This window comes from Ascaphus truei, chromosome 7 (assembly GCF_040206685.1).
Source record: "Ascaphus truei isolate aAscTru1 chromosome 7, aAscTru1.hap1, whole genome shotgun sequence".
NCBI lineage: Eukaryota > Metazoa > Chordata > Amphibia > Anura > Ascaphidae > Ascaphus > Ascaphus truei.
In genome coordinates, this window is record NC_134489.1 from 84,164,342 (window position 1) to 84,191,603 (window position 27,262).

The 27,262-nt window shown below is 43.8% G+C and overlaps 1 protein-coding gene across 1 annotated transcript in view; it reads left to right on the forward strand.

The window, feature by feature from the left end:
• LY75 (lymphocyte antigen 75) overlaps positions 1–27,262 on the forward strand; it is a 46,409-nt gene that overhangs the window by 10,804 nt on the left and 8,343 nt on the right. Inside the window, 29 exon segments of the mRNA XM_075609270.1 lie at positions 1,124–1,294; positions 2,158–2,322; positions 3,916–4,026; positions 4,717–4,857; positions 8,396–8,578; positions 8,846–9,000; positions 9,492–9,602; positions 10,811–10,899; positions 10,999–11,165; positions 11,285–11,478; positions 11,569–11,711; positions 12,190–12,271; positions 12,756–12,827; positions 13,905–14,028; positions 14,349–14,384; positions 14,684–14,859; positions 15,009–15,064; positions 15,660–15,730; positions 16,585–16,727; positions 18,042–18,147; positions 18,949–19,109; positions 19,399–19,528; positions 19,723–19,949; positions 20,304–20,469; positions 23,213–23,377; positions 23,697–23,816; positions 25,478–25,620; positions 25,622–25,676; positions 25,862–26,085. Of these exon segments, the coding sequence (XP_075465385.1) occupies positions 1,124–1,294; positions 2,158–2,322; positions 3,916–4,026; positions 4,717–4,857; positions 8,396–8,578; positions 8,846–9,000; positions 9,492–9,602; positions 10,811–10,899; positions 10,999–11,165; positions 11,285–11,478; positions 11,569–11,711; positions 12,190–12,271; positions 12,756–12,827; positions 13,905–14,028; positions 14,349–14,384; positions 14,684–14,859; positions 15,009–15,064; positions 15,660–15,730; positions 16,585–16,727; positions 18,042–18,147; positions 18,949–19,109; positions 19,399–19,528; positions 19,723–19,949; positions 20,304–20,469; positions 23,213–23,377; positions 23,697–23,816; positions 25,478–25,620; positions 25,622–25,676; positions 25,862–26,085 (3,887 nt within the window).

Sequence of the window (27,262 nt, forward strand, 5' to 3'; positions counted from 1 at the left end):
ACACTCTTACATCACTTACTTTCAGGAACCATTTAACACCTCTAGCCATAAATCTCATCCACACCGGGGGAAGGACAGCACAGATAACATTCCAAGAGACACTGTTTTTAAGTATACCCTTTGCTTGCTTCATTCATTGTAACATCGCCGGAAGAAGAGATCAGTGTATCTCGAAAGCTCGCACAAATAAAAGCATTTCGTTAGCCACAGAACGGTATCATCTATTTATTTTTTGATAGATATAGATATATATATATCTATCACATACAGAAACGAAGATTAAAAAGGAAAAACAACCCTAACAGCGGTCACATCTAATCAAATTAAACAAACGAATAAAATGCACATAACTGTAGTTCAAAGATGGTGTTACATAGGCCTCGTTCAGGGTGCCAGAGACAGGAGTTGGAGGGGGGAGGGCGGCAGTTTGCTGGGCGATGTGTGTTCATCCCCAGCAGACTGTTTCAGGAGTTGAGGAGGGGGCGGGGCTACACACGGCAGCTTAGGGATCCAAGCTGCAGTCATGAAATCATTCTCAAGAATGATTTCATTGGCTGCCGAGGTCCCAGTGACGCTGCTGCAGCTTCAAAAAACAATTTTTTCGTTTCTTGAAACTGTAGCCAGCTTCAACTCCTGGCTTCGGAGACAGGGCAGCTGCTACCCTGACAACCAGTATTCAATTTGAATACTTTGTGTCCAACTGCAGCACGCCCTCCCTCCGAAGCCAGCACCCTGAACGAGGCCATAGAACAATGCAATAGACTTGTGGTAATAAGTGACGTTATATGCAGTAGTTACTATATAGACTTTATCTTGTTGGTTGATGTGACAGTGTAACCATTTTGTTCCACATAACCTCATATATCGGCGCAAAAATAAAGTGCGATTGAAAAACACTAGAACAGTTTCAATATTTTAATATTTATCAGGTGTTAAGTAACTTTCACAATTTGGTTTTGCTTTCATCAGAGCGTATATGCTGCTATGAATTAAACATTTGAATGAACTTGTTTTTGTATTATGTTTAATGATTTGTTGTATTGGGGTACTGGGCAGAAGAACTGAAGGACTTCTGATTATTTTGCCTCATTTGATTTTAAAATAAGCATTTCTTTTTTTCCAGTTATATATACCAGAGGTGGAAACTCCCATGGAAAACCTTGTGAATTTCCCTTTCGCTATAAGGAGAATTTGTATCATGACTGTATCCGTGGTTTAAACGAGACTGGTGAATGGTGTGCTACAACATTCAATTATAATTTGGATGGAAAATGGGGAAGTTGCTTAAAACCAGGCAAGTCTTTCACAGGCTAAGTGAATTTTAAATGAGGATCTTCAAGATATTCACACGAGGGAAACAAATATGGGAATCTCTCAAGCAAACATTTTAATTGCCTACAAGATGTAATTTAGATCTACTGTACCTCCAAAGCAGAAATCTTAATTTTAGTCCCTGACATGTCGGTATAGCAATTTTCTTGTCTAAAGTGCTCTCTTTATCTCGGTAGTTCTGGAACATCTTGGTTTCCCAGAAACGAGAATGGCACGGTTAGGCCAATTTTAAGAAACTCCAAATCAGGATACATTAATCTCACTGGGGATTATGGCTGCGAGACGCGTATTTTGCAGCCAACTAGCAATGTCTAATGCTCTCATGTATGTAGTAATCAAGAATTGCTAGACACACTGCAATTATTTGACATGGTTCAGAATCTTATACGTTTTTATACTTCTGGCTTGCTTCTTCCACATGCTTTGTTTGTTGGTTTTCACGCTATCCAAAATGTCAGACAAATTGTAATACAAAAATAAATGTTTTATTGCTGAACTAAAACCAACCATGCTCAAAGCAGAGATTCAGCTGCATTTGGTTCATCCAACATTATAATTGAGTACAACAAGAACAGTTAGGAAGAAATTGGTTCTGATGAGTTTAATTTTGCCATAAAACAATTTCACAGACACAAGGTTTAGGGTTAAATCTTTATTCATGCACAGGTATTGAGTTTACATAATAATTGCCACTGGCGAAATGTTACACTTTTTTTGTTTTTTTTTTTTAAATTGACGTTCTTTTGTACAAATCCGGAACTGTTTTTGTGTATTACAGCTTTAAAATAAATCTCTTTGCATTAAATTGCCTTGTTTATTCTTCAGTAAATGGCTGTGATCACACCTGGGAGCAGAATTCAGTACTTCAGAGTTGCTACCAGTTTAACATACAATCTAGTCTTGCATGGAAGGAGGCGTATATCTCTTGTCAAAACCAAGGATCAGATTTATTGAGCATATCCAGCACTGCAGAGTTGCAATACATCATTGGTAAGTTCCAGATTCTTTATTAATAGGTTTGGGCTACACACTTTTTTTTTTTTTAAGCAAAAGTTTTTTCTACCGTATATGTATAAAAAAAATATTGCTTTTATTTTAATAGCATATTAGTTGGAAAAAAGACAAAGTTGTCTTTGTGTAAGATTCTAAACTTTATGAAATACACAATTTAGATTTAATCCAGAGGAAGGCATATATTTCACAAGGTTCCTTCTTGACTTGATTTCTGCCTGGACCAATATTTTCACTGGATTGTAATCTGTTGTATATCCTTCCAATGTTTTTGAAAGATACCTGTTGGATGTGCCATTGGTCTTCATGGGTAGGGTGTCACTACTATGAATATTTTCGGACAAGTGAAAAGCTTACTTGCAAGATCTGTACTTTTAGTAAGGGGCCTAGGCCTCGGCTCCCAATTACCTCTCGCAGGGGTAGACGCCTGGCTACCGGGTAGAGAACAATGCTCTGCTTTAGGAGTATGTACCTCCCCAACAGGAGGACTCTCCTTTTCTCAACCTCCCAATTGTCCAGAGATACTGCCAGCTGAGTTCAGAGCGGGACTGCCCCCAGCCTCACCAGTGGGCATCCACAGGGGAGTCCCAATCCCCTCCTTTCTAACCAAAAACCCCTGCACCCAGGGCACAGCCCAGCTGTAACCCCCCACTTCCCCCCCCCCCCCCCGCCCCAGGGGGTTGTGCCCTGGGTGGAGGGGATGGAGCCATATCTGCATTAATAATTTACGGATAGAAGATAACATTCCAGGAGTGTTGGAGCACCCATTATCCTCATATGTTGAATCACTCAAGTTACTCCCCTACCCATAATGTGATGTCAATGTAAGGGTATATAGAGCCACACCGTATGTTCTAGAATCAGGTTTCTACTGGGATCCTCACTGTGAGTCCTGTAACTATTTTGTATGTTTTGTAATGTATATTGTGTGTCATGTCATCCTTTTATTGTTTTCCAGTTGGTAACGTGCCCCTTCTAAGATAGCAACTATTAAAGGAACATAAGTTTGTGGGAAAGAGATGCCCATTGTCTGGTCTCATAGGATTGCCCCTACTGCAGCCTGACGGCCACTGTCCTAGGGTTGCCAATACTGCAGTCTGTTCTCATCTTTAACCTGCCCGTCTAGTAGGTTCTCATTGACAGCTTGCAGGGAGGTTAGGATGCAATCTGTACTTAAATCATGCACCTCCCGTGAGTGGGACCTAGAAGGTGATGAAGTCCAGAGTATTATTGTTTGCCGTGTACATGTGTCGATACCTGTGGAGTGTTTTAGATGGCTGTCAATGAAGCACCTTATTTTATAAAAGATCCTGGAGCCCATATTTCTCCTATCCTTTGATTCACGCCCAGCCTGCACCTATCCAACACCCTGTAAAGGCCTGGGATACCGAGCACTGCCATTGCACATAACTAATCTGATGTGACCTCGTTTCGAGCAGAGTAAGGAAGGATACACTTACCTATGATTTGAATGAGTTCTAAGAAACCATGCTATGTGCTGCTATTTTACTAGACATTAATAGTTTTTTTTTTAAAAATTGTTATAGCATTTTGTTTCATTTTATTTTGTAGGAAATAAGGATCTTCCTGATACTGTGTGGATCGGACTGAATAGATTGGATATTTCTAGTGGCTGGCAATGGTCTGACAATACACCGCTGAGTTTTATCAACTGGCATCAAGGTATAAAGTATGGCTTAGAACAGCGGTGTGCAAACTGGGGGGTGCAACAACCAGGGAGGGCATGAGACTGCCTGCGGGGGGGGGCGCGGTTTACAGAGGCCCCGCGCGCTTCCCGAAGGCACTTAAATTAAGTGCCGGGGGAGCTGCAGGGCCTCTGTAAACCTTAACTTACCTTGGCTCCACACGCGTCGCCGTGGCAACGCGGCGTCATTCATGTGACGTCACCGCCGGGGTGGGGGAGTGCGGGGGTAAGGTGACCGGGAGGGGGGCGCAGGGTAAAAAGTTTGCGTCCCCCTGGCTTAGAATAGAAGGTTCTGCTTTGCTCACAAGTAAGTGGAACAAGCGTTGGTTTGTATCTTTTTTTCAGTGTTTTTCTCTGGACAGGCCACTATTGTCTCTTGTTGTTGCAGAATCCTATCGCACAACAGACATGTTTATCTGTCTGTAGGCACATTATCTATAATAATCAAATTCCCATGTTGTGTGGTTTTCTGAACCTGGTAACTGGTAACCAAGCTCCTGCAGTGCCTGGAATGTAGTTATGTAGTTCCAGTCATAACGTTTTATATATTTTTTTTTCCCTGTGAACATTTATTGAAAATACAACGTGGGCCTAATATGGTGGGTGTATGTGCTAGTCCAGTAGTCGCCACTTACATTTTTTTTATTTATTTTTTTTAACTTTTCTAGATATAGCTGGCTTTTCAGTTCTAGATGGGACCAGTTGTGGAATATTGTCTGTTGACACTGGCCAGTGGCGGAGTTCTCACTGTGAAACGTCTTTACCATATATCTGTAAGAAGAAACTAAACGCAACATATGAGATAACAGGTATGCCTTGTTTAAATGCACAACAGTTTAGGTATTTATGCAATACTTTTGTGTGTGCACTTCACAATTACTCATGTCACTTGAAGAAAACAAAGTCCAAGGCAGGAACTTAAACTATAACCTAGTAAATAGTTTTTTTTGGCTATTTATATTTAACTTTTTTTTGTTGGCTTATTAAAGCAGCAATACTAAACCTCTCCCCTCCCCCTCTCGTTTTCATGTAAAGCATGTGACAATGTATAATTCCACATTCTTACCTGAGCTGCCAATCGATTGGTGCACCTCTTATAAATCTGTAAAAATCCTGATTGTGTTCCTTAATGAAATGGCCGCCTTCAAACTTTGTGCAGCCGTCTGTGACCTGCTGCAGCTGATCTGTAACATTATATTACCAAGTGCAACACATTACTGTTACAGCTTTCAGAGCAATAATGTTTTGCACACCGCAACAGATATGTTTGTGATACTTTGTTGACAAAGGTGTGTCAGTGCCTGTTTCAAATGAGGAAGTGGATGTGATTTTCTAAAGCGTTGCTGTAGCAACCAAAGGATGATCAGGACATTAAAAATTTAACTAGGAGTAAAAAAAGAAATTAAAAAAATCCAGACTAAAGAATTGGTGTGTATGTATATATGTATATATATATATATATATATATATAATTAGCTGAGAGACCCGGCGTTGCCCGGGATGTAATGTTCCCGCTCCCCTCTCTCTCCTCTCCCTTCTCTCTGTTTGTCCCCCATTCACATCAATGCAGTCCCCCCCCTCCCTCCTTTACAGCTTCATGCAGTGTGTGTGCGCGCGCGTCAGTGAGTCTGACGCAGAAAGAAAAACACACACTGACTGACGCACACACAGTCAGTGTGTGCGTGTGTGTGTGCGGCAGTCAGTGTTTGTGTGCGCGTCAGTCAGTGTGTGCGTGCGTGCGGCAGTCAATGTGTGTGTGTGTGTCAGTCGGTGTGTGTGTCAGTCGGTGTGTGTGTGTCAGTCGGTGTGTGTGTGTCAGCGCCGGGGAGGGAGGTGAGTGGAACGCCGGGGAGGTGATGTGAGTGGAGCACCGGGGAGGGGAGCACCGGGGAGGGGAGGTGAGTCAGCGCCGGTGAGGGAGGTGTGTGTGTGTGTGTGTGTGTGTGTGTGTGTATACCCGGCGTTGCCCGGAGGCAGGGTGGGGGGCGTAAAAGGTAGGGGGGGGCGTCAAAGGTAGGGGGGGGCGTCAAAGGCAGGGGGGGCGTCAAAGGCAGGGGGGGGCGTCAAAGGCATGGATTCCTCCCCCTGCATTTCCTCACCTGGCAGCATGCCGCGCTCCTCGGGCTGCCACTGGTTCTCTCCCCCCTCGTGGCCTCCGCCGACTCCCGGTGGCACAAAGGAGGTATTAACTCCCTGCCGCCCTCCTCCTGCTCCTCGGGGATGTTGAGCGTGCTCTGGGAGGTGGGGAGGGGGAGAAGTGGGGGGGGTGGAAGTGGGGGAGCGACACACACGCGACACCTACCTGTACTTCCGGGCGCCGCCATCTTCTCACTCGGCGGTGCGAGGGAGGAAGGGGGTCCTTCCGGGCGCCGCCATCTTAGGCGCCGCGAGGCAGCCTGCCTGTTCCAGTTGGAGCGGCGGCGGGGAGGGAGAGAGGTGAGTTGGAGCGCCGAGGGGGAGAGGTGAGTTGGAGAGAGACCCGGCGTTGCCCGTGAGTTAAATTTCCCGCTCCCTTCTCTCTCCCTCTTTCTCCGTTTTCCCCAGAGGGGAGGGACGAACAGTGGACAGGAGGGGGGGGAACGAACAGTGGACAGGAAGGGGGGGGGAACGGACAGTGGACAGGAGGGGGACGGGGACAGTGGACAGATGGGGGGACGGGGACAGTGGACAGGAGGGGGGACGGGGACAGTGGACAGGAGGGGGGACGGGGACAGTGGACAGGAGGGGGGACGGGGACAGTGGACAGGAGGGGGGACGGGGACAGTGGACAGGAGGGGGGACGGGGACAGTGGACAGGAGGGGGGACGGGGACAGTGGACAGGAGGGGGGACGGGGACAGTGGACAGGAGGGGGGACAGTGGACAGGAGGGGGGACGGGGACAGTGGACAGGAGGGGGGACGGGGACAGTGGACAGGAGGGGGGACGGGGACAGTGGACAGGAGGGGGGACGGGGACAGTGGACAGGAGGGGGGACGGGGACAGTGGACAGGAGGGGGGACGGGGACAGTGGACAGGAGGGGGGACGGGGACAGTGGACAGGAGGGGGGACGGGGACAGTGGACAGGAGGGGGGACGGGGACAGTGGACAGGAGGGGGGCAGTGGACAGGGGCAGTGGACAGTGGAGAGGGGGGGGCAGTGGACAGGAGGGGGGGGGCAGTGGACAGGAGGGGGGGGGCAGTGGACAGGAGGGGGGGGGCAGTGGACAGGAGGGGGGGGCAGTGGACAGGAGGGGGGGGGCGGCGGCAGTGGACAGGAGGGGGGGGGCGGCGGCAGTGGACAGGAGGGGGGGGGCGGCAGTGGACAGGAGGGGGGGGCAGTGGACAGGAGGGGGGGGCAGTGGACAGTGACACACACACACACGTGTCTCAGTCCCGTAATGCGCCCTTTCTCAGTTCCGTTTGGCGCCGGAGGTGGGGGAGCGACACACGCGACACCTACCTGTACTTCCGGGCGCCGCCATCTTCTGACTCGGCGCCGCGAGGGAGGAAGGGGGTCCTTCCGGCCGCCACCATCTTAGGCTTCGCGTGGCAGCCTGCCTGTTCCCCCGCCGGGGAGGGGGAGAGGTAAGTTGGAGCGCCGATGGGGAGGGGGAGAGGTGAGTTGGAGCGGGGAGGGGGAGAGGTGAGTTGGAGCGGGGAGGGGGAGAGGTGAGTTGGAGCGCTGCTGGGGAGGGGGAGAGGTGAGTTGGAGCGCTGCTGGGGAGGGGGAGAGGTGAGTTGGAGCGCCGCTGGGGAGGGGGAGAGGTTAGTTGGAGCGCCGCTGGGGAGGGGGAGAGGTGAGTTGGAGCGGGGAGGGGGAGAGGTGAGTTGGAGCGGGGAGAGGTGAGTTGGAGCGCCGAGGGGGAGAGGTGAATTGGAGCGGGGAGGGGGAGAGGTGAGTTGGAGCGCCGAGGGGGAGAGGTGAGTTGGAGCGCCGCTGGGAAGGGGGAGAGGTGAGTTGGAGCGGGGAGGGGGAGAGGTGAGTTGGAGCGGGGAGGGGGAGAGGTGAGTTGGAGCGGGGAGAGGTGAGGGGGAGAGGTGAGTTGGAGCGCCGCTGGGGAGGGGGAGAGGTGAGTTGGAGTGCCGAGGGGGAGAGGTGAGTTGGAGCGCCGCTGGGGAGGTGTGTGTGTGTGTGTGTGTGTGTGTGTGTGTGTGTGTGTGTGTGTGTGTGTGTGTGTGTGTGTGTGTGTTCGTGTGGCGCCGAGCCTAGGGGAAGAGAGTGGCAGTTGGGTGACATCACACCCACCAATCTGATTGGCCAGAGGCTGAGGACCAATCAGATTCACCGCAGCTAGTACCAACCATTCGATTTTATATATTAAGATTCACATTTTAAAAGGTATCTAATTTAGTTATTTCCTTTGCAGATTGGCATTATTCTGAAACACAATGTGAGCCAAACTGGCTTCCATATAATGGGTATTGCTATATGCTGCAACAACCTAGTAAATGGGAAGATGCAGACCTTTTTTGCAAAAAGCAACACGGAGACCTTATTAGCATGTATTCCTTGGCAGATATCGAGTTGGCAGTTACAATGTTTCACAATGGTAAGTTAGAGTCCAACATTCAAAGAGGTATTCCTGCTTCACAAGTATAATTGTATCATATGCTAGTGCAATAAATGTGGGGGATGCGCGCATACTATGGTCTTACAACAGGTTGTATTGCAATGCATTTCCAAACTCCCTAGCAGTAGATCTCTAATTTAACATCTATTTTACAGTAATCATCTTGAACCTCTGTCTTTGCCCACTGTAGCACAGGCGTTGGAAATAATGCTGCTTTCCTTATTTTCTCCACTCCCTGATTTCCAGAAACTGAAGACATTTGGTCAGGTTTTAGGAATGAAGATACTCCAGCCCTATTTAAGTGGTCTGATGGATCAGAGACCCTCTTTACTTATTGGGATCAAAATGAACCATATACTCCTTTCAACACGACTCCCAACTGTGTGTCCTTTTCAGGAGAGGTTAATATGCTTTTGCTTTCTATGAATAATACATTTTCTTTATCGTAACATGATAGTCCTGTATAAATAACGACTGGTGTTGCTAAAGATTAGAGACCGCAACGTAGACATAGGTACACATTTATGTGGTCTTCAGACGTATTGTTTTATTGCAAGGCGCAGAACTACATCTTGCTGTAAAGTAATGGGGAAGTGCAGAAGCTCTCCCAATGTCTCGTGTATAATAGACTGTGGATCAGTCAGTGAGCCAGTAGTTAAAAACCACAGATGTAGCCCTTGGTTGGATGCCATGAAGAATTGGGTTCACAATGATACAACATGGTTGTGCATTTTTGTATAGGTTGGTGGTTAAAGATGCATTAATCCCTTGTACCGTGTGTTTCAATGTGCAACACTTCAATAGCTGGGGTTCTAGTTCCTGCTTTTTTGGTTTCATAAAGTTGTGTGTTTTTTTTTGTTTTTTGTTTTTTTTTAAACCCTCTCATAAATAGACTGGTCGTTGGCATGTCCGATCCTGTAATACGACTCTCAAGTATATATGCAAGAAAAAAGGCACCGTTAAGAACGACACAAAATCTGATGCGGGATGTCCACAGGACCAGGTAATGATTTTAAATGGGTTTTTTTTTGTTCTCTGAATAGACCATAAACTTGGGAATCTCTGCTGCTTGTATAATTTTTAATGAACTTCAAAAGTTCTATGTTCTGAAAAAACACCCCCCTTCTCCCATGCTATTGCTATTCTCCAACGATCACTGGAGCAACACGGGCTCATCATTATCCAGATAGAGTGCAAACAGAAGAAAGGATAAGTATCTAGAAATCTTCATATAATACAATTCATAGTAAAAGATTAGTAATCAGGTTAAAAACAATCCGCTCATCTGTACAACCCAATCCACTAGGTGGGAAGGTATGGCGCCCCGTGTCTGATCTAGTGCACCTCCATATCCACGTTCGTCTCCTGTAAAAGGCGTTGAGGTCTAGGTATATAGTACATGTTGCACCAATCTATTAATCACATGGCACGTCTGCATCTGAGAACACTGCAGCATGTGGAGACTGTTGTGAATCCTGCAATATGGATACTAGAACCGACAGGACCGTTTGAGTGTTAGAAAATGTTGACCCGGTAGCTCGGTGACACTACTGTGTAGATTGACCGGGTCATAGATGGCATCGCATGTTCTCATCAAGTAGATGGTTGTATAGATGAGCACATGGATTTTTAACCTTATTATAGGTATTTTACTATAACTTATTTTTTAATTCTTATCTCTTCTGTCTCTGCTCTTTTGAATGATCTACTTATCATACAGGAATTAGGATTTTTGTTTTGGCATAAAGCTTGTAGATCTAAATATGTAAAGGTATTTTACAATATATCGGCTATTGTTAAATTACTTCAAATAGATTTTTTTAAATGGTTCAGTGTTTTCATTTAATTGCCACTCTTAATATGTTTCTCAGAGCTGCACCTTTAATGATAAGTTTATCATAATAGGATCTTTGTTATACAGTAGCACTAGTCCAGTCTTCAGGACCCCACAACAGGTCAGGTTTTCAGTATATCCCTGCTTCAGCACAGATGGCCCAGTCAGTGGCTCTGTATTTGACTGAGCCACTGATTAAACCACCTGTGCTGAGGCAGGGATATCCTGAAAACCTGACCTGTTGAAGGGGGGTCTGGACGACTGGAGTTTGCCACCCCTGAACTAGTCTATTAAAACCAGAAAAATAATCTGACTTGGGTTTGTTTCTCCTGAAAATGAGGACTGACTGTCTTCGCGGCTTTCTTCTCGCTCTTTAGAATTGGAGAAGACATGGAGACGTCTGTTATATGGTTGACAAGGATGAAGTGCTGTTTGGATCAAAATGTAATCTAACAGTGACAAACAAGTAATTACATTTTAATTATGCTTTGTTTATCATTTTGGAAGAATACTACTTGTGTCTAGTTTGCACTAAAATGCTATACAGTAATACTCTGTGTTACAGGTTTGAACAAGAATTTCTAAATAGCCTAATTCGAGAACATAATAAAATAGAGGGGAAATATTTCTGGATAAGCTTGAGAGATGCAAACTATTTAGGAGACTATTCCTGGGAAACGACAGAGGGGAAGATGGACATGACCTATGCAAATTGGAATGCTCTCCAGCCAGGTAAGCGCACACTGGTTTATGTTTTTTATATTTTGCTACTTTTTTTTGCTAGTTTAGTGAAATGTTATTTTTGCAGAATTTTTTTGGTCCATTTGTTTTGTGACTGGTGATTTTTGCAGCCTTTCCTGGAGGATGCGTTGCAATGGCAACTGGACAGTCTCTTGGAAAATGGGAGGTCAAAGACTGCAAAACCTTTAGAGCTCCGTCTATCTGCAAGAAAAGCATTGGGTCTGCAAAGCCGGAAGTAATTCCAAAACCCGATGGCCCATGTCCTGATGGCTGGCATTCCGGATCAGACCTCTATTGCTACAAAGTAATTGTGATGTATTTATTTTTAAACATTTTATTCTTATCCATTGCAAGTAACACAAATCTAAAACCTCATTGTTTTATTCACCTCCAGCTATTTCACTATGAGAGACTACTTAGTAAAAGGACCTGGGAAGAAGCTGAAGGATTTTGTGAGGAGCTTGGTGGACATCTACCCAGTTTCACCCATGTAGAAGAAATGAAAGCCTTTTATTCCTTACTTAGATCAATGGTCAGGTAATTTTTTTTTTTTTTTTTTTTTAAATGGATAAGATTTATTGAAGCATTTAATATTTTAAATAAACTTGCAGCTGTGTATAGTGATACTGAGCATGGTCGTGAACATTTCTGCCAGATGTTGATACACTGCACTGGGATTAAAGATCCTTCACCACAGAAGAATGTAACTGTAAACCACCCCCTATGAATTTGTGGTGATAAGCCATCAGTTCGCTTTCCTTTGTAGTGGCCCCTGGATGGTGGCTCAAAGGGGGGTTTGAAACGTGTTGGAGAAGATGGGAGGAATCCACTGTAATTATAGGAGAGCTTCAGTAATGTATTTTGCCCGCCCCTCTCCCCGTAGACCACATGAGTTGTTGACTCAAAAGTAATTAAACTGCAGATTTAATATTTAACATTTTTCTTCCAAGCATCAAAATGTAATGGGATTTTTATATGAAACTAATTTGCCATTTTTTGTCTCTCTCCACAATAGTGATAAACGATGGATCTGGGTTGGGTTGAATAAAAGGAATTTGGCCTCACACGGAAGCTGGCAGTGGAGTGACAATCGGCCTGTAAGTCTGCGTCCTTTATCTAAATGCTTGCATATAATGTTATAATTACAGAATATATTCATGCTTTGTTGCGGCCAGTTAATAGAATATAAGGACAACTTTGTATATTTGGGCATTACAGAGTCAGGTAGTGTTTGTTTAATTGGATGGAAATCCACTTTACTGTTTAAATATGTTAAGCATTTAAATGGTACTTAAAAAAAACTTTTTAATCATATGCCATCATCCACCCGAACATACTGTTTAATTATTTATTTATTTTTATACCACAAAACTATTTTTTAAAACCATTTATTATAAATAATACCAGCATGATTTTTCTTTACCTCATGCAATAGTCAGTGGTTTTAAACCATTGCAACATCAAAACAATTTTAACATAAAAAAAAGTTACTAACTGTAGTCTTTTCTTAAATTCAAATTGCAGAGAAGGTTGCTTTCACTGAAAGTTGTGTTCATGAGATTCTTTATATTCCATTTAAAGGTCTCTTCTGTTGTTTTGCCGCATGATTTTCAAGAGGAGGATTATGGTCTTCGGGACTGTGCTGCGTTTAAGGTTAGTTCCTGTTACTAATCGCAAAGGCAAGATTTGAATTTGCATACCTTCTGCACAGTATCCCCATATTACCACCTGAAGCTACAAATCGTGCCATGATAATAATGTATCTGTTGTTCCCAATTTGGCTCTGGGGAACTTATGCTGCATGAGTAGATAGATGACACTGATGTATCTACTTGAATGCAGCTTCATTTGGTTTCTGAAAAAATAATGAACGCAATCACCTCTTTGAAATGTATATTCTATTAAGAAAACGTACCTATTGTACACTTTCTACAGTCTTTTTTTATTATTATTATTATCGAGCATGCCATAAATGTCTATTTTTGAGTGTAAAAATAAAAACCTGCCTTATATTTATTCCAAATATGGTTTTCCTTTTCTAATTTAAATGCTTTTCAAAGTATGATTGGACATTTGTAATACTTTTGAAGTAGGGGGGATGTGTAACTGGTAGGTATATGAGGTGCCTGGTTTGTAATCCTTTCAGTAGTAGGTGCAGAATCTCCTTATTTGACATACACATTCTCGTTTCAGGTATACAGCCCGTCTCACTTAAGAGAACTACTGGCTTTACAGGCACCAAATAGAGTAAACCTCTTGTATAAACACACAGAAACCCATTCTCTCCATCCCTCCTATGTCAGTGCAAATAAATGGTGGATTAAGCCCCATCCAGTTGGTATGACAAAACTTTGCAAAAATGTGGGTCCCATCAGGCTTCCTGCTCTCCTCGTCTTCACAGCAGTCATTGATCTAGCCTCACAACAAAAGAATAAATACAGCTAAATAACTGGCACAACAAAATTCCACTAGCATGGAGGGACCAAAAGAAAATGAATTACTGTACTATGTCAGTACAACCAGTCGTCCATTCTGGGTGGGGGAGGAAAGGTCACCACCTCTGGGGAAGGGGTGGGAAAGGCACACCGGCTCTGGGCAGATTGGAAGCACACACCAGCCAATGTGTCTAATGTACTGGTATAGAGGGACTAGAAGAAAAGGAATTCGTGGTAGGAAAACATCCTCTTGAGATTTGTAAACTACAGATATTCTTGTGTTCTGTACAAACAGGTTAATCAGCCATCATGGAAAGGGCTCTGGATGTTTGGTCTAGATGAACCTAGAGAGCTAGACTTTTACTTGAAACCATTTCACTGTGATGCAACGCTTGAGTGGGTCTGCCAGATTCCCAAAGGTAAGGTGCCTTTCTTCACAACAACAGGAAATATTAAGGTACCTCATAGTTGGGATATGTAGCGTCCGCTATATTTTGGTTTTATTTTGCTGTACATGATATAGAATTATTAAAGATATTGTGATATGGTGGGGTCCTCACTGTGTTTGACGAAGCTTAATCCCTAAATGTTGGTAGTTCATTTTGTTGAGAAATGCTTACATGAAACCCTACACTAGAAATATGTATATTATAATGTATGGCTTCAGGAAAATGTGCAGTACTTGCATATACATTTACTAATTGTGGTTTAAGTAGTATTATTGTTTCATCCTAACTAGGTGCTGTTCTGAAGACACCTGAATGGTACATACCAGGTAATTTGAACATTGATATGTTTATTCAGACAGCATGGACTCATTTAAAGTATGACCCTATTCCTAAACAAAGTAGGTTAGCAACTACTCTTCCAGTAGGAAATCGCTTACATTTTACCTGCAAAAAAAGCAGCTGAACAGTTGGCAAACGCATTGACATTAACTGCTTGGTATGTGAATGTACTTGCCACGTACTTCACAAATGTCACGTATAATTGAACAATTTAACCATATTTATTTGAAGGTAGAACATACTTACAGTAATTTACTACTTTACCCTTGTTTCTTGTTACATTTAGACTGGAGAAGTGTACATGGACCTCATCTTATAGTTGAAGGGGATGAATTTTGGTTTGTCTCAAACAAACACCTCAGTCACCAGCAAGCTGCCTTATACTGTGCTAGCAATGGAAGTGAACTGGCCTCGGTGGAGTCTTACACCGCACTGAAAGCCATCAAAAACAAGCTGCTAAATGTAAATACCCGCCGTTACCCTTCAATATTAAAGTGCTGTTTCTGAGATTAGAAATATACATGGTACTGTACTTAAGTTTAATTTGTTGACGTACGTTGTGGGATGCAGTCTTGGCGGTATTATTAATGTAGAAATGTGACTATTTTCAGATATCTGGGGCGGAACAGAAATGGTGGCTAAAATCCATTAATCACTACCAATCACCGTAAGTAACATTGTTTCAGCAGGCATAAAGCTGTATCTCTGCAGCTCTCTCCTCTCCCTGCGTCATCAGGCTGCATCCACGTGGGCGTGCGCTCGCCCAAGCTTGGTGCTTGGGGAGACGGTTCAATTTGACTTTTGAGCGCAGAGGAGGGTTACATGACCCTTCTCTGACCAATGACAGCCCAACAGTGAATACATTTTATATAATACGCATGGAATACACAGGAATTTAACCCATGCTCTTTCATATGCTAGTGCAATTCTCTTGCTGCTACACCACAGGGTTGGTGTGACTCTATAAACAAACTTATAGAGTCAGATTCATCACACCAACCCTGTGGTGTGTAGCAGCTAGAGAATTGCACTAGCATATGAAAGATCATGGGTTCAATTCCTGTGTATTCCATGTGTGGGGGAGGGGGGTGGGGTAGGGTATGCGTGTGTCAGTTAGCAATAAAGCATTGAATGTTATTTAAAAAAAAAAAAAAACATTGGAGATGTTTTTTAAATCGGGAGCCAAGCTCAGACTGCGTTATAAGTTGTATTTATTTATGTATTGAAAGATATATCCTTTTTTTTTTTTTTTCTGATTTTAGGCTAAGACACAATTTCCATGGCTTTCTGTTCAAGGCTTGCTGGCACATTTCTGCACAGGGTTGGTACACAGGTAGGTGAAAACGCCTATCTGTCTATGCTGGGATACTGCTGCGTACTAAAATAACAAGAGGGAGTAGGGCAGGTGATTATACCTTTTAGTCGATCAACAAGTAGTTGATGTTACAATCTTTTTAACCTCGGGGTCCTTCTTTGGGTATGGCAGAAATACAGAGAGAGAATATTATATACAGTGTATGTGAGAGGGATATATGGTTGCAATAGATGTTAAGAGGAAGTGGGATAATAAGATAAGGTTGATGCTGGCATGCTAGTGTGACAATTAACAGTGGAAGGCATAAAAGGCTACTCGCTATTAAAAAGGTAAAAGTGACCTAAACAATCAGGCGATTTAAGTGGGGGTAGTGGAATGGGACAAGACAGGTTTGTGTATCACCAGGAGGTAATGCATACGTATACATATTTCGTTGGGATACTCTGTATTAGGCTGAGTCCCCGCTGACGCTGAGCACGCTCATGCTTGGAGAGCCTCCAAGCATGAGCGCCGGGTGTCCTGCTTGTACGCATGCGGGGTGGGGGGGTGTGCATTGCGGGTAGTTGAGCGCGCGGGTAAGTATAGGTTTTTTTATTTACCTAAGCGCCAATCGTGGGTGAGCGTGTGTGCATGAGCACCGCGCGCACCGCGTGAGCGGGGACTTAAATATATCTATATATGAAAGTCCACGCCGCATGCTCAGCGCTAGCGGGGTGACTTAGCCTTATAGTTAATTTAAGCTACAGTGCAAGTTGTGGTGCAAAAAAAAAAAAATCTCTACTGCTATAGCATCACCGTTCAAGGGCAAGCAATGGGCAGAGAAGAAGGATGTGCGGCTGCTATTTTTGCCACTAACTTTCTTTCTCCTGTAGAATATTTTAGGGATATAGACTGCAATCTAAAACTGCCATTTATTTGTGAAAATCGGAACGTGTCCTTATTGGAGAAAGATACCCAGAGACCAAAGAAATTCCAGGGAGGCTGCCCTACGAACTGGACTGCTTTTGGAGATAAGGTATACAGACTGATTTTGTTTTGATGTTTAAGAACATCTTGCATGCTAATAGTGACAGGTCTTGGGCCCATTTGAATGTCCACAGCCAGAATACAGTATAGCATTCTTCTCTGTTTGGGTATATTGCAGTATTGTCCGCTTTGCCAGAAACTTAGATGCTGTGATGCTCTGAGTTATGCCGGAGTATATTTAGGTATTTGTGGGAACAAAATAAACTGCTACATCTGGGCTCCTATCTGATGATTACATCCTGGGAAATGAATCTGGCTTAAAGGGGCAAACCAAATGGGCTTTTTTTTTTACTTATTATTTTTTTCCCTGGATTGACGCAGGGGGGTCTCCAGAGCTGAGCGCTGTTAATTTCAGCTCTCTGCACCCCAGCTTCCAGAGATATGTACCTCTGAAGGGGGTGCCGGCATCGCCTGCAAGTCTAAAGCTCCCGCATCCCGTGGGCCAATAGGAAGCCGCAACGGATGATGTTAGCCCGCAGGATACGGGAGCTTTGAAAAGCGGCTATTACGTGAACCCCAGCTAGCGAGCCGGAGTAGGTACTGGTGACTTACGGAGGTAAATATCTCTGGAAGCAGGGGGTCCCTGGAGATGCAAATAATGAGGTTCAGCTTCAGAGACCCCCTGCTTCAACGTTATGTAAAACGGGTGTGGGGTAGAGAAACGGCTTGTATTGCTGCTTTAAGAGACATGAAGCTTGAACTCTTGGGGTTTTTTTGGGGGGGGTGAGGTTCCATTTAAGCTCTCTGACCTGATTATTTGGGTAATACATTTTTTTTTAAATGCAGCCATTTACTACATAAATGAATTTGAAAGTTGGGTTCATGAAACTGGTGCTGTTTTTTTAAAGAGACATTTGTGCTGATTACCTGCACTAGGAACAAATGGAGTGTGCTATAGTCCCACTTACAACCCTAGAGCCCCAAGATTACATTGTGCTGGTTTTTTCTTGTAAATTGGATGTAGCACTGTTTTTGTTTGTTTGTTTGTTTGTTTGTTTGTTTGTTTGTTTGTTTGTCGCTTGTTGCATGGTAAGGTTTTTATTTCTTGTACCTCCAGCATATATGTAGTTAAACGGGGTCTTTAAGAGTATAAAATAAGCGCGCTCCACCATGTTGAAACTCTCCTCGCCCTCTTATTTTTAAACCCATTTGGATGCCACTTTCTCCTCCCTTTCTTTGGATCATGCAATTTTGACGTAAATGTAAACACGTGCTGTGAAAGTATTAATTGGTTGAAGCATAGAAATTGACCAGACGAAATCATCTTTCTCCCCCCCCCCCCCCCCACCTTTTCATTTTTCAGTGTTTTCTACAAATACCCCCCAAAAACGTAACCTTTAAGGAGGCAAACGAAGCTTGCAATTTGTATGGAGCGACTCTTCCTTCCATCTCAAGCCAGCTTGAACAAGGTCAACTATCATGTTAATTCATAATGGAATACAGAACATAAGATTTAGCCATTAATATCCATTATTAATTAGCGGTCTTTCCAAACCACAAAACCTGTTTAATGTGTATTATGTGAACGCATTATATTTTATTTTCTCAGGAGTCTGTATACTATATTAGTAAAGCATACTGGACACCTAACAAGCTCATATTGAACCCCCAAAATAACCACAACATATATATAAGCATATGAGTGTCACAGAGGAGTGCTACTGAGCATGGCAATATATATTTAAAACCAGAGACAGAACATAAAACACAGATAGAGCTCAGTGCACATCCATTGAAACTCATACACAGTACAGTGCCTAAATATACATGTATAAATATCTATTAAATAAAATGGTCTTTTAGTTTAACATTTTTGGCCAAAATTGTTGTAAGGCCCTGAGCCACTGCACGGCAGACCACATTTGGCCAAAAATGTTAAACTAAAAGACCATTTTATTTAATAGATATTTATACATATATATTTAGGCACTGTACCGTGTATGAGTTTCAATGGATGTGCACTGAGCTCTGTCTTTTATGTTCTGTCTCTGGTTTTAAATACTATATTAGTAGCAAGGAATAGTGGTTGTACCCTGATTAACAATTCAGAGTGTTTTAAAGATGAGCATCACATGAAAAAGGCTACTTCTGAATGTTACGATTTGGGTACAATCTAATTTTTTTTTAAATATATTTAAAGTACAGTAATATCCAAAAATTTAGATCCAGAAAAAACACTGCTCTTAACTCTCTGCTTTTTGATCCATCAGATTTTGTTACATACTTGCATGCAAAAATGGTTCCCAAATTTTGGATTGGTTTGAAGGTCGCCATGAATGTAAGAGTTAACAAGTGGATTGATGGGAGCGAGCTTTTGTACAGCAACTTCAACCCACTACTACAAGGACGATTTAAGAAGGTTCTAGTGGATGTAAGTGTCCATTCTTGGTTCTTTTATTGCTGTTGTATATGTATACAATGTATCTGCATGAATCCCCTCTGAATGTATACATTTTACGAGTGGCTGAGTAAAATAAGTAAAGTTACATTGACGATAAAGATGACTGTATGCGTGGTCCTTGTATCAAATGTAAAATGTAATTTGTGCAGTATTACAGACATGAAACAAGGGTGTATGTGTACTTTACCGCTGTGCTTAACCGATCTTTATGTTGCACTTTTTTATTTGTTTCCTTCTCCCCACCCCCTCTTTCCTGAAGCTATTTGATGAGGAAAAAAATCAACAATGTGTTTTCATTCTCAATGATCCCAACTCAACGTTTATTGGAACTTGGGATTTTACGACCTGTGCCGACTCACAATATGTGACACTCTGTCAGAAATATAAAGGTGCATTTTGTTTTTCTTTTGTAAATCTAATTTACTGCAAATATATAATGGTGGGGCATGCGTATTTCATAAATATTTGATGTTCTGTATACTATGACTTCAACCACTAACGTGCAAAATTGTCTTCTTAAAAGTTCAATATGTTCAGATTCGTGGTTTTTCATGTAATGCTTTATGATTTCTGATGCCTACAGATAAGGGCGGAAACCAGACGCAAGCACCTGTGCCAGAAGATGTAGAATGTCAGGGTCACAAGTACAAAATGATTCATAAGAACGTGACATGGTACGATGCCTTGATAGAATGTGAGAAGCATAACATGCAGCTGGTCAGTATAACGGACCAATACCAACATGCCTTTCTTGCTGTCCAAGTTGGCCTTCTGGGTCATTCAATGTGGATTGGGCTGTCTAGCCAAGATGTAAGTGTATGCTGTATTGTGTTGACCTTGTGTATTTATTTAAGCTTCGGTTGCTTCCTTACTTTAATACAGGACTGGACAACTCAAGTCCTCAAGGGCCACCAACAGGTCCGGGTTTAAGGATATGCCTGCTTCAGCACGGGTGTCACACGGAGTCACTGGACTGGAGTTGGTCACCCCTGCTCTAATGTTATGGTTTATCAATTTAATCAATAAACAAGAATGGAACCAGGAGCACCAGTGACTAGATCGATAATTACTTTTTTGGTGTGCAGCACACATCTGTTTTATTGTATTATCAATTTAATCAACCATTTATCCCGGCACCTCACTTTGTCTGTTCTCCAACTTTAGGATGGAGTGCACTATATGTGGCAAGATGGGAGGCTCGTTACTGTTAGTCGATGGTCTGAGGATGATCAAACACATGAAGAATGTGTTTACATGGAAACTGATGGTTTCTGGAAGACTCTGGATTGTGATACACAGCTGTCGGGAGCATTCTGTCACTTTGCGTCAAGTATGTGTTGTATTGCAAAAACCTTGTTCATGGTTATCTTCTGTCCGCATGTAGCAATGACATTCCCTTCAACTGCAAGATGGGCCAGTTTATCTCTGCATTTCTTAAGTCTTCTAGTATAGATCCCTCCTATTTATGCACACAGAAACCCCTCTAGTCCACATAACCACTCTTGTATAATTGTGAGCGCATTCACATGTCTCAGACAGGTCTGCAACCCTGCTTTTCACCATTATCTCCTAGCATGCAGTGCTTCCACTGCAGCAAAGGATTCTGGGAAATTACATGCAAATGAGCAAATGCTGTCCTCTTTTACTTCTAATCCATTTTAACATTGAGTCCTGTAATCTGATGCCCGTCTTATTAGTTTTGTGTGTGTGTGTGTGTGTGTGTTTTCTCTCTACTGGCTGGGCATACAGTATATCCTTCTATAGATATTTAGGGGAAAATGCAATTAAAATCTCCTGGTCAGCAGAAGGATTCCTTGGAGGGTAAATTAAATCTTCTCAGCCCTCCTTGAGTTTCCTCCTAGGCTTAAACACTCAATAGTGCTGCCTTGTATAATGTAGCACCGACATACTGTATATCCTGCACCCCCATTGCTGCGGTAGCAGAAGGTCCCCCACCCCCAATACACTATAAAAGTGAAGAGAGTTGGGATGTTTTTAGGGGAAGGGAGAGCATCGACAATGGGATACCACGCAGGTAAAATTGGCACAGTATTCCGAGACAGCTATCACGTCTGCCCCCCAATGTCTCTTGCTCTGCTATATGATCGAACTGTGTCCTGCACTCATACTGCTTAGGGTAGCATTCCGTGCCTCCCAAAGCACTGCAAAAGTGGTGAAGTGTTTTGACTGTTTGGGCAAGGAAGACTAGAGGAAAAGATGATATCCTGCTAAGGTGAAGTAAGGAAGCGTACCTTCTCTACATAATCCCTAGTTGAGGAAGAAACTGACCCTCTTTAGGTGCAAAATAGGGCGGCTGCAGCATGATGCTCTGCCGGGCTGTGATCTACTTCCTATTATCACCACGTGGCGTCACCGTTGCAGTGAGGTCTTGCGAATTAAACTCTCATTTCGCTTGCAATTAGCTTTTTTTGCTGGTGGCCACTATAAACATCTGTTAAAACAGGGGTTTCTGAGTTTGTGAATAGGAGGGATCTTTTCTATGCCACATGTTAAGGTGTTTTAGTGTGTTCCTGCACCCCGACACCCCCCCCCCTGTACTTTTGCATGTAAATATTGAGGTGTATAGGGCACATGAGTGAAATCAACTATTTATGCATTTCTAAATCATAACTTACAATGCAGCTGCCTATTGGTCACTGCGCAGGTTTCATACAGTGAGAAAAGACTCCTCTAACGTTTGTCTACCTGTACCGTGCAAGAAAAGAGACCGGTCATAACTAGAATGTAAAGCCATATATGGGGGTTGCTGCCCATCCGCCTTTAGAGACGTAGAATGTATCCAGCTGTATTTTTTATGACTGGCATGTATTCCAATTGCATGAATAAGTGGGAGACAATAAGATTGATTAGAATTATTGTTTATTATAGGCTAAAGCTGGTAAATTTGAGCATTATTGAAATCCCTGCTCTGTGGTTGGTTAAAATTCCGGGCATTATCCAATCGGTAATGTCCCGGAATTTTTGGCACCCTGCCAAGATTTTTAGCAAATCAGCTTTCAGTTCTCATTCACAAAGAGTGAGATCAGCTCTCAGACGGGATGTGATTGGACAGGAGGCAGCAGCAAGGCACTGGCTCCTCCCCCACCCTGCCTGCAGCCAGGCACTGACTCCTCCCCCACCCTGCATGCAGCCAGGCACTGACTCCTCCTCCTCCCTGCCTGCAGAGGGCTCCGCAAAGGAGAGTGAGGGGAAAGGTTTGTGTGTCTGTTGTGTGTTTTGTGGGTGTAGAGGGGGCAGCAGTGTGTGTTTTGTGGGTGGAGGAGGGGTGCAGAGTGTTTTGTTGGTGTATGTGTCTGTGGTTTACAGGGGGGCTGCAGTGGGTGTAGGGAGGGGGCTGCTGGTGTGTGTGTTTGTGGATGTAGAGGTGGCAGTCTGTTTTGTTGGTTTGTGTGTATCTCTGCAGTGTGTTTTGTGGGGTGGTGCAGTGTGTGGGTTTACAGGGGGCTGCAGTGGGTGTAGAGGGGGGCTACTGGTGTGTGTTTTGCTTGTAAAGAGGGCAGCAGTCTGTATTGTTGGTGTGTGTGTCTGCAGTGTTTTGTGGGTAAAGAGGGGGGGGCTGGTGTGTGTGTGTTGGAGGAGGGCTGCAGAGTGTGTTTTGTGGGCTGCAGTGTGTGTGTGTGTGTGTGTGTGTGTGTGTGTGTGTGTGTGTATTGGAGAGCTAGAGTGTGTAGGGGGGGACTGCTTTTGTGTATACAGAGGGGGGTTGCAGTGTGTGCGCGTGTGTGCGCGTGTGTACTTGCAGTATAAGAATGTAGACAATCATTCTGATAAAAATCAATATGACTACAAAAGTGTATCTTATGAAAAATGTAAAAAAAATAAGCCTATAATAGTAATAATCCCCTCAGAACACGGCATTACTGGCCAATAATGCCCTGGCTGGGTTAAAGTCCCTTGCTTCGCCTCAGGCCTTCAATTCTTCCAGCCAGGGCATTATTGGCCAGTAAATGCCATGTTCTTCAGGGATTATTACTTAAGTAATTCTCTGTACTTAAACTAAAGGGGAGTATGTGCAACTATGCAAAAGCATAAATGTCCCTTGTATCTTCCAGATGACACCGAAAAGAAGCCGTTTGAGAACACAAAGTTGTGTCCTCACAGAATTAAAGAGACACCATGGATACCATTTCGAAATAGTTGTTACTCTTTTATTTTAACCCATAATAGATGGCGTTCCGTCAAAAGCCAAGAAGCACGTTATGTCTGCAGGGATCTCGGTATGTTATTTTAATATTTTATTGCCATAGTTTTGTGAAATTTGGCTTAACCCTTCCCGCGACAATCTGCACAGAAATTGTATCTTCCCATCACAGAGTTTTTACAAAGAGAATTCTTTAGAACAGGGGCGCTCAACTCCAGTCAAGATCCCCACCCCTACCGATTTGAGTCACCTGTGCTGAAGCTGGGGTATCCTCAAAACCTGGCCTGTTCGGATGTCCTGAGGACTGGAGTTGGGCAGCCCTGCTTTAGAATATTGCTGGTGAACGTGGTAACGTGCCGCATGATGCACCTCGTTTGTCCTATCTTGTTTTACAGACCCAGATGCATATGTTTTAAATATTAGAGATCAAGATGAAAATGATTTTGTTGTTAATCAGCTTCAACCTTTTGGAGACCTGGTGAGGTGGGTGTGGTTGGGAATAATTTACGATGAAGGTAAGAAACCTAAACTATTTTTTGCTTTTTGTTGTGAGCGTAAAATGTTCATCTTCTGTTTCAAATGTATTTCTTTTTTTAATATGTAAATTAAATTGCTAAACTTTTCTTGTTTGCATGTTACTACAATATAAGTGTGTTTTTTTTTTTATGTTTTTGGAAAATTGTGAAGTGTCCCACAATAACGGGTATGTTGTGTATTCTAGAACAGGGGTGCACAAACTGGGGGGCGCTAGATGTTTGGGGGGGGGCGCGGCAGTTAGAGGTCCCGCGCTCTCCCCCCCAGGCATTTTAAATTAAATGCCGGGGGACCGCACGAAGGCCTCTATAAAACACTTACCTCCCCTTCCAGCGATTCGTGAAATGACGCTGCATGGTCACGTTGCGTGAGAGGCGCTGGGGTGCGCACAGAGAAAAGTTTGCGCACCCCGTCATCTAGAACAGGGGTGCTCAACTCCAGACCTCATGACCCCCTAACAGGTCAGGTTTTAAAGATATCTCTGCTTCAGCATGGTGGGGGGGGGGGGGGGGGCTCAGTCGAAGACTGCCTCTGATTGTGCCACCTGTGCTGAAGTAGGGATATCCTAACAACCTGACCTGGTGGGGGGGGGGGAAGTGGTCTTGAGTGACTGGAGCTAAGCACCCCTGTTCTGGTAGACCAGTCTCTATAGAGCCATACCTTCCAGATCCTTATCCATACCTTCCAGATCCTATGTAAAACCATGGAATTCAAAGAGGGTGTACTTTTTCACACAACTGTATACACACGCACGCACGCCACGCACTCCCACACATACGCGCGCTACGCCCGCCCCACACATACGCGCACCACGCCCGCCCCACACATACGCGCGCACGCCCACCTCACACATATGCACGCACACCCCACACATACGCACGCCACACATAAATGTGTGAAATTCGTATGTTCTGTCTCTGCTGCCCCTTGGTCAGCGACACTTGGTTTGTGTCCCCTGTTCTGCTATCCCTGTCTGTGCCTTATCCACAGAATTTGTTGTCGCCTCGAGCGTTGTAGGAGATAAAAAGGCAGAGAGGGCGCCTCTATATCGATCAACTGATTTTTATTCACAGGTCAAATGCTTTAAAATATATCATTTGAAATCGAAATGAAGCCAAAATAATTTCACAAATTATAAATGCCACTAGGTGCACTATTGGAAACCAACTGCCCCACCCCCCACCCCTCTCTATACATAAAGTAAATAATAAAACTTGAAATATAGTATATATGGAAAAACTCTCTGCTTATCTAAAAGGTTTCACTTCACAGTTGTTGGTGACTTGAGCACCTTGGTTCCAACATGTTGGTATATCGCTGTACTTGTTTTAAAATGCTCTGAACACTGTGATGAATACTATGCTTAAACTGATGTATGTTTTATCTATGTACAAATCTCCCCCCCCCCCCCTGTGATTTTACCCAATGAACACACTTTTTTCTTTTTCTTGTGTATCCTCCCTCTTCCCTCCCCCCAATAACCCTACAAAACGAGGAATAAAAATCTATCTATGTATCTATCTTGTTTTATTTTGCTTCTGAGGCGTGGCATTTAAGTATTAAAAGCACAATTCAACCTGTGTATTTGGAATTTGTGAATCTCTTTGACATTATTGACCTTTTTGGACAAATGCTTTTTCAGTAGGAAGTGGGTTCCGCTGGCATGATGAGACCTACGTGAAGTACTCAAACTGGAGACTGGGAAGACCAGATGTCAAGAATAATAGTTTTTATGCAGGCGTGAACTTGCAAGGTTACTGGGATATGTTCCCCTATCTGAAGTCCCTATGAAGCCGTAGTTTTTCAACAGCACACCATTGTGGCTTGTAAAATCGAAATGGGTACGTCTTGCAGTACCTTACTTTTTATATTCACTGTTTTAGCTTTGCAACTGTTATGTGCAGTTCTCAACGATGGGGAATGTCTGGCTCCTTCACACACAGTATGGAAGCTGGTAATGTCGTCTTGCACAGTTTTCTCTCCCGTCAATCACACTCATCATAGAAAAATAATTTGTTCCTTCTAGAGCCCAATGAAGAATACAAAAAGCCATTGCCACTAAATATGGCCTATGAGAATTACACATATCATATCATTCAAAAGAGGCTTACTTGGAATCAAGCAGTGAGAGAATGCAAGAAAAATGGTAGCCACTTGGCCAGCGTGCATGATGAAATCCAGCAGTTATTTTTGGAAAGCATTGTAAGACATGATGGGTTTCCACTCTGGATTGGGTTGTCCAGTCATGACGTAAGTGCTAATTTGATTTATATATTTTTTTAATTCCTTCTGATTTTATGAAATTATCTTGAAAAGCTTTTACACATGATTTGATGCAGATCTATGGAGTTTTAGGTTATCGTTGAAATTAAACAATGTCTCATTTGGTCCTATGCACCAAAGATGAATTATGTGTTGTTGTTGTTGTTGTTGGCAGTCTGTGTGCTGTGGAACTAGACAATTCTCGTTTTTATTTTATTAAAGCAATTGGAGGACATTGGTGTCCAAAACGATGTATTTAGGATTGACAATTGCTTGTGTGCAACTAAACAACATAACTATAACTACATTTCATTACCACAGGAAGGGTTTCTGATGTTCCTGGTTTGTTTTTACAGATGGAAAATCCAATAGTCTTGTACGGAAGCACACAAGTGGTGAATTATTTGAGGGGACACAATATAGATTACTTGTTGCAGGTTTTGGTAAAGTTTTTGTGGTACAAATCTGCAGCAGTTGATGGCGCCATGGGCGTCCGCAGAAATGTTTTCAGGGGGGGGCATAATGTTAACTAGACAGAGAGAGAGAGTGGTTGTGGGGGGGGGGGTGGGTGACGGGGTGGGTGACTGACACTTTGACTGACTGACTCGTGGGTGACTGACTGGGTTGGTGTCTGTATTCATTCACAGACAGACCCAAACACACACCCTCCCCCTCTCAGACTCTCTCCCTCTCAGACTCTCTCCCTCTCAGACTCTCCCCCTCTCAGACTCTCCCCCTCTCAGACTCTCCCCCTCTCAGACTCTCCCCCTCTCAGACTCTCCCCCTCTCAGACTCTCCCCCTCTCAGACTCTCCCCCTCTCAGACTCTCCCCCTCTCAGACTCTCCCTCTCCCACTCTCCCTCTCAGACTCTCCCTCTCAGACTCTCCCTCGCCCTCTCAGACTCTCCCTCGCCCTCTCAGACTCTCCCACTCTCCCTCTCAGACTCTCCCTCTCAGACTCTCCCTCTCAGGACTCTCCCTCTCAGACTCTCCCTCTCAGACTCTCCTCTCAGACTCTCCCTCTCAGACTCTCCCTCTCAGACTCTCCCTCTCTGACTCTCCCTCTCTGACTCTCCCTCTCAGACTCCTCCCTCTCTGACTCTCTCTCTCTGACTCAGACTCTCTCTCTCTCTCTCACTCAGACTCAGACACACACACACCCCAC